Genomic DNA, 17625 nt, shown 5'->3' with positions numbered 1-17625 from the left:
CTCTTTCCTGTTCATGGGTTGCACCTGTCACTAACAAGGCCAACATCTATTGCCGTCCCTATATCTGCACCGAATGGCTCACTTGACCATATCAGAGAGTAGTTAAGAGACAGCCACATCGCTATCAGTCAGCAGTCACATATAGGCTAGATTTAGAAGGGCTGGAAGACTTTTTCCACTGAAGGGTATTAATGAAACAGAAGGGTTTTTACAGCAAATGATGATTGTTTCATGTTGCCGTCACTGAGACTAGATATATATTTCATATTTTTAAAATTAAATTTGATACCCCAGCCATCACAGTGTGATTTGAACCCATGTCCTCAGAGGTGAAGGGAGAATTTAAATCAGATTCATCAATAAGTTTGGAACACAGAAGCTAACCTCAGTATTGCTATTTATAAAACTAGTGAGTAGTCTTTAAAAACCTGTCTGGTTCACTAATATTCTTCAGTGGAGGAAATCTGCTGTCTATCCCTGGTCTGGACAACATGTGACCCTGACCACAACAATGTTGTTGACTTTTAAAGTCCCTCAGAAATTATCCTGGCAAGCCACTTCATTGCATCAAACTGCAGAAAAGTCAAATAAATCCTGTGCCTCCATCATTTGGACCACAATGGTTCAAGGACTTGCACTGTCATCATCAACCAACAAGCGCAAGAAGAAATTGATAATAAATATTAGCTCAGGTTTCTAGTCCATTGACATTATCACTACACCAGTATTAACCCTATCTTGCACTGCCCTCCCGCTCTGCCGAGATGACTTTCTAGAGTTTGTGCTCGGGACATCATTTACCCTTTGGGGTAGGGTTGAAGATATTCCCACCAATTTGCATAAATTGAACATCTAAATCCACACTTGAGAAACAACTGAATGAATGAGCTATCCAAGTAAATGCTAACACTTACAGAACCTGTAAATTTGTAATGTTATGACAGAAGTAAAATAGAAACCAAGCTATGAAACGTCCCCTTTCACTCCCTCAATACATCCCAAAGTACTTTGCAGCCATTCAGGAACTTTTGGGATGCAGGCACTCTTGCAATGTAGGAAACATAGTGGCTTCCACATGCAGCAGAGTAATATGATCAAACAATTAGTTATAGTGATAGTGGTCAAGGGGAAATGTTGTCCAGGACACTCAGGAGAACTGTCCTGCTCTTCTTCAAAAATTAATGCCATGGGAAATTTTTGCATCCAACTGCACAGGTAGACAGGGATTCAGCTTAATGTCTCATTCAAAGGACTGCAATTCTGACAGTACTGCATGCCTTGCACCTTCACAAGAGGTAGTTTTAGTTTTTTCTATCCCCATGAAACATCAGAAATTTTATTATAAAGGGCAGTGGGGTATGCTGCAGGGAGTTATGAAGCATTAGGTTATTAGTCTTATGCATATGAACTTATCTTACTTAAGAAGACAATTATTTGTGCTGTTGGATACACTTCCCCATGGCAGAGAAACCAAGAAATTGTAATCAATATGTCATTTGCTGGAGGAATGCACAGGGAGAATTGTTAATCGATATTTTTCATTCAATCCATCTTCAAATTTATCCGGAAAAATGTTCAACGTAAAATATGAAACATCCTTTTCGAACCATCATTTCTCCCAACAGCAATCCCAATAAATCTGAATAGATTGCCAGTTTAACAGAGATATTTTAGTGATGTGCATGAGGTTTGACTGAGAGATCATTTCATACAGGACACAAGCAGAGGAAGCTCTCATTTATCCACTCAGTCTTCGTTCAAGCAGTTTCTTGAAGTGAAGGCACAGTGTGGTACTGCTATATAACAAAATTGCCCTCAGCATTGCTCTCCATGTTTATTTTTTAAATTTATCCTCATTATTTCCAATTCCTTCATATTGCCTCACACAACTTGCCAGCAGAAGGTGACAACACAAAGACTTTGAGTGAAGACCTCTCTTCATTTATTCCCCTGGAGAAAGGTCTGATAATACATTTAAAATATGCTCAATCACACAATATACATGCGAAATGGCCAACACTTCATTCACAAACAATGGTCAGCAAACAATGCAATGGGCTTAGCTGCATGTTGAAAATGGGTGTTTGGTCTCCAAGTGTGAAAAGTGGATGATCAAAACTCAGGTGAAGGGAGGCTCTGATTTGGACAGTGGCAATGATCAGATAAGCAATGGGTTTCAGAAAGCACCGCGGGTGGGTCTTGTGACAAAATAGTTATGTCAGCTGACTGTTATTAACAACAATGGCAACAGCAACAAGGGTAGAAAATGATTGAATTTAGGAAGTGACTCCCAAGGCTTTGCTGATGTTCATTAGAACTGACTGCCAATGAGATAATTTATTGTAGATAATCTCACTTTAAGATTATCACTTTGAGATTAAAAAGAGCTTGCTCAGGATGTAATTGGACATGTAATAAAATACATCCTGAGCAAGCTCTTTTTATGTATAGTGAGCCGACCCAAAATTTATACCAGCAATATCATGCAATATTTTATCTCTGTTTCAAGTAATTATCTTATGTTCAAATAAATCTCACTATTATACTTGGCCTGAACAATTCAGACAGACAGTGTCGTATTAATTATGAAGAAAAACAAAGATTCTGGAAAAACTCAACAGATCTGGCAGCATCTGTGGAGGAGAAAACAGAGTTAACGTTTCGGGTCCAGTGATCCTTCCTCAGAACTGATGGTGGCTGGGAAAACATCACAGTTTGTATGCAGAAAATATGGATGTGGGTGCCATTACACACCCCCTGTTGTTAGTCACTAACAGTCCCCATTAACAACTCTTCACCCTCCCAGCCTGATTATTAGCAACTCCTTTGTCTGTCCAACTGTATTTCTCTCTCTTTGGGCCCTATCCTATCATTTACTCCCTACCCCACCCACCTCCCTACTTTCTGCATATAAACTGACGTTTTCCCAGCCACCATCAGTTCTGAGGAAGGGTCACTGGACCTGAAACGTTAACTCTGTTTTTTCCTTCACAGATGCTGCCAGACCTGCTGAGCTTTTCCAGCAAATTTGTGATAGTTTCTGATTCACAGCATTCACAGTTCTTTCGGTTTTTATTTTCAGAAAAGAGTTGGGTATATCTTTGAAAAGAAGGGTTTGTTGGGTTGTGGAGGGGAAGTAGGAAAGTGGGACTAATTGAATAGCTTTTACAAAGAACCAGCACGGACACAAATTACCTCCTTCAGTGCTGTAGTATTCTACAGTGTGAAAATTGGTAAAACAATGCAGAATAGCAGTAGGCATTAAATCCTCCACTCCCAGAGGAATGGGATTTATATTCATGTAATTCACATAAACAAAGATTTGCTGTTCAGAGGTTACGTGCTTGAATTCCTTTAAACAGGGATTAGTAGGCACAATCTCCAGATTAGCTTGTGTAGAGATTCTGGTGCCAACAATTAATGGCAACAATGGTATTAATTATCTTTTACAGTAGGCAGGTGAGCATAGTGATTTCTGGTCCGTGATACATAAAATTAAAAGATAGTTGTTAGCACAATAATGCACAATTGAATACAGCTGCAATCAATTCAGGAGATGTCTCTGTTTATTGAAAACATAGATCTTCAAAGCAACGTTGCAAAATTGATGTTCTGATACTTTATCAGTTAATTGGAAATGAGTGGGTTTCTTGGAGTTACTGGAATAAGGAGTGTTTCTCCATTGGAGTGTATTGAGGTGGGGATACGAAGCTTCCATTGATATGTAGCAGAAAAGGCTGTTTATAAAAGGATATAGGGAAATGGGATTAGAGTAGGGAGTTCTGACTGAAAAACCTGTCCCAACAGGCTCAACAGGCCAAATAGCCTCTGTGGCTGCTGTAAATTCTATGACAATACTGCATGTTTCCAGTGTACTATTAAGAATTGCAGAAGGAACAAACCTACAAACCAATGGAACTAAAGGTCTATTTTAGTGCTGTGAGTCCCATGTGTAGCGGAGGACACATGCTGGATCGACTACAGTGGGAGAGAAGACAGTGTAAACCATTTGTAGGTGCAAAGGGAAAACCGGGGACAATAATAATTCCACATTTTCTGGTCTGGAGAATGTGATATAAGTTGGGAATAGATATAATGAGCCTTCAGTTTAATGTAGGGAAGGCACTGGAGGCTGGTTACAATAATGTCCTTAGAGCTTTGGATGAACAAGAGCTTGATGGAAAATTAAATGCAATCATGTAATACTGTCTGCAGAGTTATCGGGTTTTACATCCCAGCAATGAATCGGAATAAAAATCTATCTGAAATTTATACCTTTAGTTCCAACTATGTGGTTCAATGTGACTTTATGTTCAGTCTTGTGATGTACACCAGGTTATCTTGCTCCGATTGCTGCGGCAAGTTCATTATTGTATTCAAATTTTGGGATTAATAGATCATGTTGTGTTGGCTGTGTTATAAAGATGAACTTTTTTTATTCCTTCAGGGATGTGAGCATCGCTGGCTAGGCTGGTGTTTATTGCCCATCCCTAATTGCCCTTGAGAAGGTGGTGATGAGCTGTCTTCTTGAACCGCCATTTAGTGTAGATAGACCCAAAAAGCTCTTAGGGAGGGAATTACAGGATCTTGACCAAGCAATATCGACTGAATGTTGACATATTTCCAAGTCGGGATCGTGAATGTCTTGCAGGGGATCTTACAGATGGCGGTGTTCCTATGTGTCTGCTGTCCTTGTCCTTCAAGATGGTAGAGGTCTTGTGTTTGAAAGGCTCTGTCAAAGGAGCTTTGGTGAATTGGTGCAGTGAATTTGGTAGATGGCACACATTGTTGTCATTATGTCATGGTGGTGGAGGGAGTGAATGTTTGAGAAATGGTGCCAAACAAATGGGCTGGTTTTCTGCATGGTGTCAAACTTCTTGACAACTGCTGTTGGGACTGCACTCATCCAGGTAGGGAATATTCCATCGCACTTCTGTCTTATGCTTTGTCGAGGCTTTGGGGCATTGGAAATCACTTGTTGCAGGATTCCTAGCCTCTGACCTGTTTTTGTAGTCACAATATTTAAATGGTTATTCTAATTCAGTCTCTCATAAACTGTGTCACGCAGGATATTGATAGTGGGGTTTCAGTAATGGTAACAATATTGAATGTTAAGAGGCAGTGAATAAATTGTCTCTTGTTGGTGATGCCCATTACCTGGTATTTGTGAGGCATGAATGCTGCTTAGCACTTGCCAACCCAAACCTGGATATTGTCCAGACTTTGATGCAATAAACATGGACTGCTTCAGTATCTGAGGAGTCCCAACTGGTGCTTAACATTATGCACTCATCAGCGAACATCTCTATTTTCAACCTTACAATGAAGGGAAGGCCATTGTTGAAGCAGCTGAAGTTGGTAGGGCCTGCAACACTACCCTGGGGAGCACCTGCAGTGGTGACCTGGAGCTGCAATTAATCAGAAAATGCTGGAAACACTCAGCAAGTCAGGCAGCATCTGGGGAGAACTAACTTCTCAGATCGATGATCTTTTATCAGCTCTCCAATCACATGTGCCAACCCGGCAGAAGAGTTTCTAGTTCCACAACTTAATGGAAAATAGATGGTGTCCATTAAAAACTGAAATACTAGGCATACTACACAGTAGCATCTAATTAACTCCACCATCCCCAGCACATGCCGTGAAGGAAACCTGTTCATGACCAATATCTTCAATGTTAGCATTGCTGGCAAAGGGGGAACCACTTAGGTTGGTTAGCTATGCCGTTAGTATGTAGTTCAGAGTAATGGCAACAACATACAATTCAAACCCTGTTCCAACTAGGTAGGCACAGGACCTGCCTCTTTGCCCTCCCTTGAGTAAAATCATAGCAGAAACTGTGGTTTAGCGCCCTCGCATAGTTGAGAATGTAATTCAAAAAAGTTCCAAGCAAAAAAGCAGACTATCCTCAATCCAGAGGAAGGTGATGGGAAAGAAGCAGTGGGGAGTGTATTGACTGCAGATGGTAGATAAACTACAAGTACAAAAATCACATTACAGACAACCTCAACAATCTGTATTTATAACACACCTTTAACACAATAAAACCTGCCAAGGAGGTTCACTGCAGGATAATCAAACAAGGTTTGACACTTGAATAATAGCAAAATATTGTCAATGCTGGAAGTCTGAAACTAATACAGAGAACACTGGAGAAACTCAGCAGGTCTGGCAGTTTTGGAGAGAGAAACAAAGTTAACATTTTGAGACCAGTCTGACTGTGCTTCAGAATTGAGGTTCTGAAAAAGAGTCGTACTGGATTTGAAAGGTTAACTCTTTGACTCTTCACAGTTTTACTATGAGCCACATTTTAAGACAGTTGGCCAAACATTTGGTCAGAGTTTTCAGTTTTAAGAAGCATCTTAAAGGAAAAGGGAAACATGGAGAGATTTGTGAGAAAATTCCAGAATTCAGGCCCAGCAGGTACAGCATTCAACAGTGCAGCAACGAAAAGCAGATGTGCAAGAGGCCAAAATTGGAAGTCAGAATAGATTTGAGGGAGAAAATAAATAAGAACTGCGGACACTGGAAATCTGAAACAAAATCAGAAATTGCTGGAAAAACTCAGCAGATCTGGTAGCATCTGGAGAGAAAAAACAGAGTTAACGCTTCAGGTCTGGTGAGCCTTCTTCAGAACGGGAGATTTGAGAATAGAAGCTGGGTGAAGACATGGAGGTTGGGAAGGGAAGTCCATGGAGGAGATTTGAAAACATTCTCAATTACCAACCCATCCACAGACCAGCCCGGTCCCACGCCAGTGGTCAGCTTTGTTTATCAGCCTGTTGCTTGGTCAGGGTGATGGGATAACCCAATCCTGAGCTGGCCCCACTCAAAGCATGGTAACAGCAGGGTGGGGGTCAGAACAGGAGCACAGCACCCACCTGCCCTGAGTTGGATTCCTTTCTGCTCTCTACTCTGTAGAATGGTTTGTACTGTTTCACCTACTCATGTCAATACAGGTTGCAATAGTTGTAAATTACAGCCTGCTGTTAGTGTTTGACTTGTGTGAGAATCTTGCCCACATCAGGTGTGGCTTATTCACTCTTACCTCCCAATCCCAGGGTTCGGGGTTCGAGAAGACCGAAGTCTGAGCTCACACCCCGGTGCTTGTCTGAGGGGGTGCCACACACTCGAAGGTGCTTTGAGGAAATAGCTACAAACTGACTCGCAATCTCAAAACTGCCCACATTCTTTAGCTGACTGGTGAGATAATCTCACTTCGTGGCCGATATAAACAATATTTTTTGAAAGCCCACTTGATTTCCCACCGCTCATCGCGTTATTATAATATGTGTATTTTTTTTCTCTCTTCGATCGGGGTGGGGAGGTTGGATTTAGCAGATGCCTCTCAGCTCCTCCCTCAGGCCCTGATGCATCATTGTGGTACTGAGAGCAGGCAGCGAGAGATGCTGGCTGGAGACGTTAAGACTAGATAGGGTGCTCGCTGTGAACTGACAACGCGTACAAGTGGTCAGAGCCTGAGCGAGAGGCAGTGGTAATCTCCAGTGTCCTCTGTATCCGAAGTCGGACAGAGTCCCAGCACCTGGCAAAGCGGCGGTGATTCACAGGTACCGCGTTTTCACAACAGGGCAACGTTTGAACGGGCGATATTTAACCGATGGGTTACAATGGTCACGTTTTAAAATCTTTTTTTGTCCGCAATAATTCCGACGCGGGTTATGCCCGACCACTTTGCAGGGTTCGATCCCTTGTCTCGGCGCCCGAGTGAAAACTGCGCCTGTAATGTTGGTAACGTTTTAATGGTGAACGGGTCGACACTCTCTCTCTCGACGTTTTAATTTTGGGACCGTCTTCTCTCACCCCCTCCAAAAAATGGAATATTTAATAGAAACTGTCGTTTAAATTGTCAAAAATTAGGGAAGTTTTTTTTCAGTGTCACTATCCGGACTGTTTTTTTAGGGAGAGGTGAGGCAATGAAACAGAATCTATATATATTTTAACCTATAGCTAACATTGCAAACAGTGAACGATGAAAGCATGGTTAATCTCCGACCCAAGCAAGGAGGAATGGAGGCAGTGGATATGCGGGTTTTGTTTTTGAGGGTTTGGTGTCAACTGAATGACATGAAATTTACACGGAGTTAATTTCCTGTAATTGAAATGTTCGGGGCGGGAGGCGACAGAACTGCAATTAATTTGGTTTAATAGGAGCGAGGATTAAAACAGAGGATTTAGGGTGACGTGATTGCGATTACTAATCACTGGGAGACAGGGCTGAATACCAGTCTAAGGAGGGCAAGCGAAAACAAAAATCCATTTAAAACAAAAAAAAGGCGAGGCAGAGCGACGAATTTTGATGTTGAACAACCAGATCAGAATTCTGACCTGCGAAATTCAACAATGTTCTCAAATGAAATACAGTTTGGCGTTTACCTTTCAAAAATGTTTTGTTTTCTACTCATGAACTCTCTGAGAAATATCTTCTTTCATCAAACAGGAGAAACAATTTCAGAAGTAAGTAAACCATCTGGAGTTGTATGGAGTGTGAGATCGGGATGGAAGGGCTAGCGCTGGGCGGGGGGCGAAATTGTCCACGGGAGATTTAAGCGGAACACACACTCGGTGAAGTTAAAGTGGAAACGGCAAGACAGTGGTATGTTTCAGGCAGGGGCTAATGACGGAGCCACCTAAAGTTTTGTTATTAAAAAGCCAGGGGAAAGATGGAACAAACTACTGGTATTATCGATAAGAGACAGCAGGAACTGCAGATGCTGGAGAATCTGAGATAACAAGGTGTGGAGCTGGATGAACACAGCAGGCCAAGCAGCATCAGAGGAGCAGGAAAGCTGACGTTTCGGGGGCTAGACACTTTCTGAGGAAGAGTCTAGACCCGAAACATCAGCCTTCCTGCTCCTCTGTCATCTCTAGTGGTTTAATCGAATGACTTTGGGCTTCTGAGCTATTCCTTTATTTTTGTTAAATCTTTTCAAATCTCCAAAGAGTCCAGGAATGCGCGGGCTAGGCAGGATAGCCATGGGAAATGCAGGGATACAGGAATATGGTAGAGGGGGTGGGTTTGGGTGGGGCGCTCTGCGGAGGGTCGGTGTGGACTCGATGAGCCGAATGGCCTGGTTCCACAGCATATGGATTCTTTCCCAACGTATGGTAACTCCGTTCCTGCGGGGTACTGAAGCACACTTGAAGTCTCGCCTCCAGCCTCCAGCTTAGCTGTGAGTGACGGCTGCAGGTTGTGTCCCTCTGATTATCACTGATCTTCTGTCCAGCTAGTCAAAACAAAAAAGTCGCAACCGTTCAATTCCAAGGTGTTTTTTAAAGGTTTTATTCCTCGTTGGGGAGGGCTCAACATGAAACCTTTAACCCCCTTTGCCCTTCGCAGATGCTGTTTAACGCTTGTTCTTGGCCGGCAGACTTTTTTATTTGCTGAGACTTTCGGTCTTGGAAGACTTTCATCCCCCTTCTGTCTGGAGACAATGTTTTACCTCCTTTCATAAACTGTGAAATTACTTGTGGGAAATAATATATATATAAAGTGGACTCGATGGGCCGAATGGCCTTACTTCCACTCCCATGCCTTATGGTCTTATACTGGTGTAAAATGAATTTGGGTCAAGTTATGACAAACATTAATGAGCCCACTAACATGGCCATCGGAAAGCTCACCTCATAGAGTCATACAGCACCAAAACAGGCCCTTCGATCAAACCAGTCCATGCCAACCGGAATCCCAAACTGAACAAGTCCTGTTTACTAGTGCTTGGGCCATTTCCCGCCGAACATTTCTTATTCATGTATTTACCTAAATGTCTTATTATGTAACTGTAGTCACGTCCCCTCAGACTTATAGAAACAGTCTTGGATAGACCCAAATAGAGAAGTCCCCGTGATCCAGTGATTTCACTATTTGACAGTGCAGAAAAGTATCTTCAGGACAAGTGAGCACAGGTGCTAAGCCATTGTCCCCATCCATCTCTGTAGTACTAACTACACATACAACATTTGCAAACAGTTAAGGGAATGTGCAAGGGTGTGTAGGTTAGGTGGATTAGCCACGCTAAGTTGTTCCATATTGTCCAGGGATGTACAGGCCAGGTGGATTAGCCATGATAAAAACAGAGTTATGGGGATAGGGTGAGGGAGTGATTCTGGGTGAGATGCTTTTCGAAGAGTCAGTGCAGACTCAATTGGCCAAATGGCCTCCATCTGCTCTGTAGGGATTCTATGATTCTATAAATTAATACTTTGTCTAATATTACGACATGAGACAACTTTAATATGGTCTGTGAAGGAGTCTTTTTAACTTTGGACTGCAAACCTGTCATAACAGCAGGAGACAACAAAATGTGAGGCTGGATGAACACAGCAGGCCAAGCAGCATCTCAGGAGCACAAAAGCTGACGTTTCGGGCCTAGACCCTTCATCAGAGAGGGGGATGGGGTGAGGGTTCTGGAATAAATAGGGAGAGAGGGGGAGGCGGACCGAAGATGGAGAGAAAAGAAGATAGGTGGAGAGAGTATAGGTGGGGAGGTAGGGAGGGGATAGCTCAGTCCAGGGAAGACGGACAGGTCAAGGAGGTGGGATGAGGTTAGTAGGTAGATGGGGGTGCGGCTTGGGGTGGGAGGAAGGGATGGGTGAGAGGAAGAACAGGTTAGGGAGGCAGAGACAGGTTGGACTGGTTTTGGGATGCAGTGGGTGGAGGGAAAGAGCTGGGCTGGTTGTGTGGTGCAGTGGTGGGAGGGCACGAGCTGGGCTGGTTTAGGGATGTGGTGGGGGAAGGAAAGATTTTGAAACTGGTGAAGTCCACATTGATACCATTAGGCTGCAGGGTTCCCAGGCGGAATATGAGTTGCTGTTCCTGCAACCTTCGGGTGGCATCATTGTGGCACTGCAGGAGGCCCATGATGGACATGTCATCTAAAGAATGGGAGGGGGAATGGGAACAGCAGGAGAATCCATTGTCACAGTAGAGAAAGATGGAATTCATGAAAGTATTTGAATTTCTGAATGATATCACAACTCTGAATTACTGAAAGGTCACTTTTGCGTTCCAGATGCAAAACATCAGGAGCCAGATAGCCTTTTCAGAGTGTTGGGCATCAAGGGATAGCAGTTCAATATGCAGCCTGCCTGAATTTTCAGTCCTACAACCAGATGAAAAGCAGCCAGGGTGAAAGGGGAGCACTCTGCCCTGTGGAACAGGTTGTGTCATGGTACAACAGATGTACACCATCCCACAACCCTACCAAGATCATCCCTCAAAACCTTAGCACTTAATAAAAATAACATCTCCGTGAAAGAACAAAAATACAAAACAATAAATAAAACAAGCATGCTACAAAATATTCCCCGCAGGCTGTTGTCTGATGGAGAAAAGTCATAAGAAGTTGGAGCAGGAGTGACACATTCATCCCATCAAACTTACTCCGGTCAGTAACATCCTGGCTGCTCTTGTCTCAGTCTCAATTTCACCTTCTTACTATTAGCGCATTGACCCTATTCATCTGTCACCAAAACAGTACACATTTTTGTAACTTGTTATTGTCATAAATTTCCAAATGTGCTATTAATCATATTCAACAGCTTTAAAGGTGCCCCAATCTGTTCAAGGGCATTGAACTCCCAGATAACAAGCTGTAGAGCTGGATGAACACAGCAGGCCAAGCAGCATCATAGGACCAGGAAGACTGACGTTTCGGACCCAAACCCTTCATCCGAAATCGAACTCCCAGGCTCACTTTGTCTTTGCATGTGATAAAGTGAGCAATTTGTACATCAAAAAAGCCACTGCGTTATATCTCTATTCAGTTAGTTGATCCCTGCTCCTGTCCCCTGCTCTTTCTCCATGGCCTTCCTCATTTTCCCAGGCAGTGACAGAATTCGGCGTGATCACTGTTACCATTTTGGTTGAAATGTTCAATCAAACCTGTCTGCCCTTTCAGATAAAAGACCCAATGGCACAGTCGAAGGAAGGGTCTCTCTGGTGTACTGGTCATTATTTATCCCTAAAAGAATATCACCAACACATCATCTGCTCATTGCATAGACTTCCATAGAATATACATGGTACATGTTGTGGACATGTTTGCAAGACCATTTCAGTTGCCTTGATGGGTTCACTGCCTCAAATCCTTCTTACTGGCATTAGTCTGAATTATTGATACCAAATGGGGAAGGATGCCCACATGAAGACCTTTACAGAGATATCCTTGGTCTTGTGAATATAATAGGTTTATTACATAATACTTAATAGCTAATAAATTACTTCTGAGTCACATGTTAAGTTAAACCTGAGTCCTCACAAGAGGCTGAAGTTTGATTAGCTTCAACTTTCTCATGGCAATGTAGAAATAAAGTCATCTTGTGGCAAGATTCAAGCACCAATCTTACACCATACCAATCCAGAAGTATTAAATTAAATGCTAAAGTAGTACCTCTCTCAATTAGCTTCAAAGACTGGCAGTCATTGTTCTATAAGCAGACGCAGTGGTATTCCTTAGTCAGTGTTATCATATTATAAACAATTAATTTGCTTTGCCTGTGATATTGCAGCAAGCAGGAAACATTGATGGGGAATATGTGACGTTCCTGCAATTCCTGAAATAATGGCAAGTGCCTGAGCTGTCTAGATATGGAGATGGCATTTCACTATAATGTCTCATCTGTCAGAGGCAAAATTTTGCTCCCATCCTGTAATATGCCTCAAGCCACAACCTTCTACTGGAAGATGGCTCTGCTTGGTGAGTCCTAAACCAGGTGTTAAATTTATTAAAGAAAGAAATATCAGTAATAAATACAGTAGGGTATTCAGGAGAAGCAGAGAGTGGATTAGGAATATGAAGCCTGCCACTGCAGGGAATGTTTGAAAGGAATAGTAACACTACACTAAGGAAAAGTTAGCTAAGTATATGTAGGAATGAAGGAATAAGATGAAGAAGACTGGGAGAGGTGCATGTGAAACATAGGCTTGCGAGGCCCATCTCTGTGATGTAAACACTGCAGTAAAGAAAATATTACAACCAGCAAATTAAAATTCCATCATTTTAATTTAATTTTAGTTCATATTCAAGGGATGATGTCAAGATGGATGGTTGAAATATGAAACTCTCTCCCACAAAATCCTGTTGAGACTGAACACCAATTGAAGGTCCACACACTGTAATTGATCGATTTTTTTTTCCAGGCAAGTGTAATGAAACTAAGGCAGGCAGACAGAGACAACCTACAGATCAGTTATCAGCCAAATGAACAGCAGAAGGCTTCAAGGGCTGAATGACCTCTTGTGAGAGAATCTAATACTCGGGGTCATAGTTTAAAAATAAGCACCCATCCACTTAAGACTGAGCTGAGGAAACTTATTTTTCTCTGAATGTTGTGAGTCTTTAGAATTCCCTTCTTCAAACGCAGTGAATACAGAATCTTTAAATATTTTGAAGGCAGAAGTAGATAGATTCTTGCCTTCAAAGGAACTGAAAGATTATCAGGGACATGCAGGACTGAACAGTTGAGGTTGAAATTAGATCAGCCATGATCTGACTGAATTGCAAAGCAGGCACAAAGGCCTAATCGTGTTCCTTGTTCAAATATTTGTATGAATTTTATTGTTCCTTTTTAATATTTCATATTGCCAAACATTTTCTCCCTCGGTTTCATATTTACTTTCTAAGACTTATACTGTATTTTTAGGAGGTTGAAACAACTTTGGAAAAATGGGACTTTGATTATTTTAGTGAACTGGATATGTTAAAAGCCTAATAATTTAGACATTTGCCACAAAGCTTTAGGGAATTAGTGGATGTTCATTGTGCTTTGGTCTTCAATATAGACTGAGACAGCCTAACCCCAATCCATAAGAGACTTGTATATCAGATTGGATCTTTGTACTGTCGAGTCTCTGATAGGTTCCAACCCAAGTTCTGAAAATTGAAAAGCCAGTGACTAACCCTTAACTTGTTTATTATTTGTACTGAAAACAACACTCTTGACAGCTATGAAGGTTCAGTCCTGCAAGAGAGTTTGATGATGAATGGTATTGCAAAGAAAAATTGTGAATGACTTATATGCCATAAGCACCACATACTCTTTATCCAGTGAATATTTCACGGTACAGATGTTTTATTTCGTTCAATAAAGGCTCCTTACCAAGGTACTGGTGTCAAGTTAGCTAACGATGTCACAAGTTAAGCGTCTACAGTTTCACAGAATCAATTCATTGAATATATATTTATTTATTGCTGCTTAGAAAACTTCAGTTTTGTCGTAGAACTATGCTAATAAGGCAGGTCACCAGATCCAAAACATTAACTCTGTTTTTAGCTTCACAGATGCTGCTGAGCTTTTCCAGTGACTTTGTTTTTGTTGACGCAGACAAAAAATCGGTGCAGGCTTTGAGGGCCAAAGGGCCTGTTCCTGTGTTGTAATTTTCTTTGTTCTTTGTTCCTAATAAGGCAGGTGTTCAGTGGCAGGGAGAATACATAGAAGCTCTTGGTTAGGTAAAAAAAAACTTGTTAAATTGAGTCTCGACCCTTTAGTCTGAGTCAAAACATTATGTTCGTATATCTCACTCCAGAGACTACAACACAAAATCTAGGCTGATACACTAATGAGAGAATGTTGCACAGTTGCAGGTGCAATCTTTTAGGTGCGATATTGAAGTTCCAAATTCCATATTGGGTATATGTGAAAAAAGAATCTCCTTAGTTCTTTTCCAAAGAAGAGCAAGTTGGCTATCCCTCCATCAACATCATTTAAAACCTGATAATCTGGCTATTATCACATTGCTAGATAATAAAATGTGAGGCTGGATGAACACAGCAGGCCAAGCAGCATCTCAGGAGCTCCTGAGATGCTGCTTGGCCTGCTGTGTTCATCCAGCCTCACATTTTATTATCTTGGAATTCTCCAGCATCTGCAGTTCCCATTATTTCTGATACTCATTATCACATTGCTGTTTGTTTATGCACAAATCAGCTGTATTAGTTTTTACAATACAAGATGGTATATGTTTTAAAATTGCTGCATTGGCCATTAATCATTTGGGCATCCTGAGGTGGTGAAAAGTGCTGTATACAAATCTTTTTTAATTCCAATTGGCCTTATTCCTGGATCTTAAAGTTTTGTAGTTGAAGAAATGTGCTGCAGTTCCTTGCAGTTCTTTACTGCCAATTTGTAATTAATTAGGCACACAATGGATCAATCACAAGGTGATGTGTCATTACCTGTGAGGAACAAACTTTCTTCAGTTCTATAAACTGTTGGATTGGGAACACTTGATAACTGCTGGTCTAGTGGAGAATACCAAACAGCACAACAGGAAAGACTGCAGCTTCAATTTTTGATGAGTAACTTTACACCTTCCATCCCAGACTCTCCAATTTACCTTCCCATCCACTGGTTTTCTCTATCAGAGTGATATCAAGGGAGTTGGTGTGCAGTTTTATGTATATATTTTTTAAATTCTTAACTTTCCATCCTTCTGGGTTTTGTTTCCAGGTTCAACACAAGTGCCAAAATGCTGTCATTGGTTGCTGTTATTTTGTTGTGTGGGACTGTTAGACACCTGGAAGCAACCTGCCCAGCAACTGGAAGCCACAAAGCTGCCCCAAGCCCTGAGCCAGATCTCCATGACTGTCCATTATATTCAAAGAGTAAGTGTTTGCATGCTACGTACAATATAGAAGCAGACTATTTTGCCAAAGTAGCTTGTATCAGATTTTATGTTCCACATGCACCTTCTATCACTGATGATCCAAGTTCAACAGCTAAATGTTCTATTTCTCTTTGCAGCATTTAGCATCTACTCAAATGCACCCATACCATTTTCCTTAACCATTATCTGTTAGGAAGTGCCACATTCTCATCATTCTCTGGGTCAGGGCATTTGCCCTAGTTCGGTCTTGTATTTATCTGTGACTATCTTATACTTACAGTCCCTAGTTTTGGTCTTCCCCACAGATAGAAATACCTCTTTCTTCAGTTCTATTCTGAAGCTAGGTCTGACTCAAGCACCACAACCTCCACTTCAGGTATGGTAAGCAGGCTGGTTGCAAAGTCTTGAAATCTCAAGGAGTGGGAATCAAATCCCACGTTTTTTTGTTGACACCAATCTGGAGCTACTGGCTGTCAGCTGACTGGACTGACTATACAAACCGCCTTAATGACCTGCATCAAGGAGTCCGAACTGTTGCAGCAAAATGCACTTTTACATGCATATTGTCATCTGTATCTGCAGATGTTGATGGTAGAGGCTCTGATTTCATTATTATCATTGGCTGGCCAGGACCTCTTACCATCCTGGCATATGTTGGTACGATTTGCACATTAGTGGTACACCTGTTTAGCTGTGTTATCAACAAATTTTCCTTGACCATCAAGTCCTGGGGTGGGACGTGAACTCAGAGCTTCTGTCTCATAGGAAGGGATGTTACCCACTGTGCTACCAGATCTTCTTCTCTAAACCCAGCCTATTAAAATCTTTCATAAGACCAATGAGGCCACATGGAGTGAGGTTAAAATGTAATATATCCACCACTACTACTATTGAATACTGAAATAATGCACCCCCAACCTTTTATATTCATTATAAGTATCATTCTATGGCTTTTGGGATTAAATACGATTTGAATGAGCAACATCACACTCTCGGATTAATATTTTGTTTATTTAAGTATCTGAGATCTCAGGATGTTTGTGCATTTTTCAGCAGAATCGACAATGGAATGTTTAAATCATCTCTTTCGTGTGATTAACTGGAGCTGAGAGTCATAATCACAGACCAATTAATGCTAATTGCATATATAGGAGGGTAACGTAAAACAGTGTGGCACTTTTCTATTCCTGGTAACCAATGTCGGTACTGAGCACTCTCCAGTCACACAAACTCAGAATGAAAGCTCCAGCCAATTGCTGGCGGTTTCCCATGCAAACGACTGAATTCAGGAGCTGTTGCGTGACTTAATGCACAAGGAAATGCCCATAAGTAATATGCTCAATCAAAAGTAGAATACTGATTTTGTTTTTGCTGTGTGGGATCTTGCTGAAAATCTACTAAAAGCAAATTAGTTTCCATTATATAAGAACAATACTTTAAAAGTGTCTTCATTTGTTGTGAACCTCTTTGGTCCATCATGAGGATGTGAAAGGAGTAATATAAATGCACCTTTCTCCTTAATGATGTGTAAATCTGCTCCTGACAAATGCTTCAAGTATCTGTTTAGCTGGAGAAGACTGCTTTCCTATTTCCTCATTTTACCTTGATTCAATGCATAGATAACAGATTTGCATTATGCTGAGAAGCCTCTTTAACAAGCCATGGCTGGAGAAAGGAGTTTTATGCCTCCTGTAAGATATACTTAATGATCTTCTTAAATAAGGATGTGAAGATCAAAGTGTATTTCAAAAGTACTACAGGAGTATTTCTTTTGGAGTATTCTACTTCTGGAAGAATTGAACTGAAGCAATTTGAAGAAGATCATAGATTATAATAGCTCACATACAGGTTGATTTTCAGGATTTTAAATCCCTTCAAAGACATTCTTAGCAGTTCTAAGGTTTTCCTTTGGTGCAGTTTTTTCTACCCCCACCCCAATCACCAGAAACTCTGATTTTTCTGCAGATTGGTGCCTATCTGTCAGCAGTGGGAAGCTACTA

The 17625-nt window shown here is 41.4% G+C and overlaps 1 protein-coding gene across 2 annotated transcripts in view; it reads left to right on the top strand.

Moving 5' to 3' along the window:
- The first annotated feature begins 7335 nt into the window (after window positions 1-7335).
- The window catches only part of rtbdn (retbindin), a 59253-nt gene continuing 48963 nt past the window's right edge, over window positions 7336-17625 (top strand). Inside the window, exons 1-2 of one of the 2 annotated variants that reach the window (XM_059640053.1) lie at window positions 7336-7568; window positions 15469-15623. In XM_059640053.1, coding sequence (XP_059496036.1) covers window positions 15488-15623 — 136 coding nt within the window. In that variant the 5' untranslated portion in view covers window positions 7336-7568; window positions 15469-15487. Of the gene's footprint in view, window positions 7569-8247; window positions 8476-15468; window positions 15624-17625 lie in introns of those variants that run through there. The other variant, XM_059640054.1, reaches the window with a different exon arrangement.

The sequence above is a fragment of the Stegostoma tigrinum genome, chromosome 35 (assembly GCF_030684315.1).
Source record: "Stegostoma tigrinum isolate sSteTig4 chromosome 35, sSteTig4.hap1, whole genome shotgun sequence".
Classification (NCBI taxonomy): domain Eukaryota; kingdom Metazoa; phylum Chordata; class Chondrichthyes; order Orectolobiformes; family Stegostomatidae; genus Stegostoma; species Stegostoma tigrinum.
This window is presented reverse-complemented; position numbering and strand designations above follow the sequence as displayed.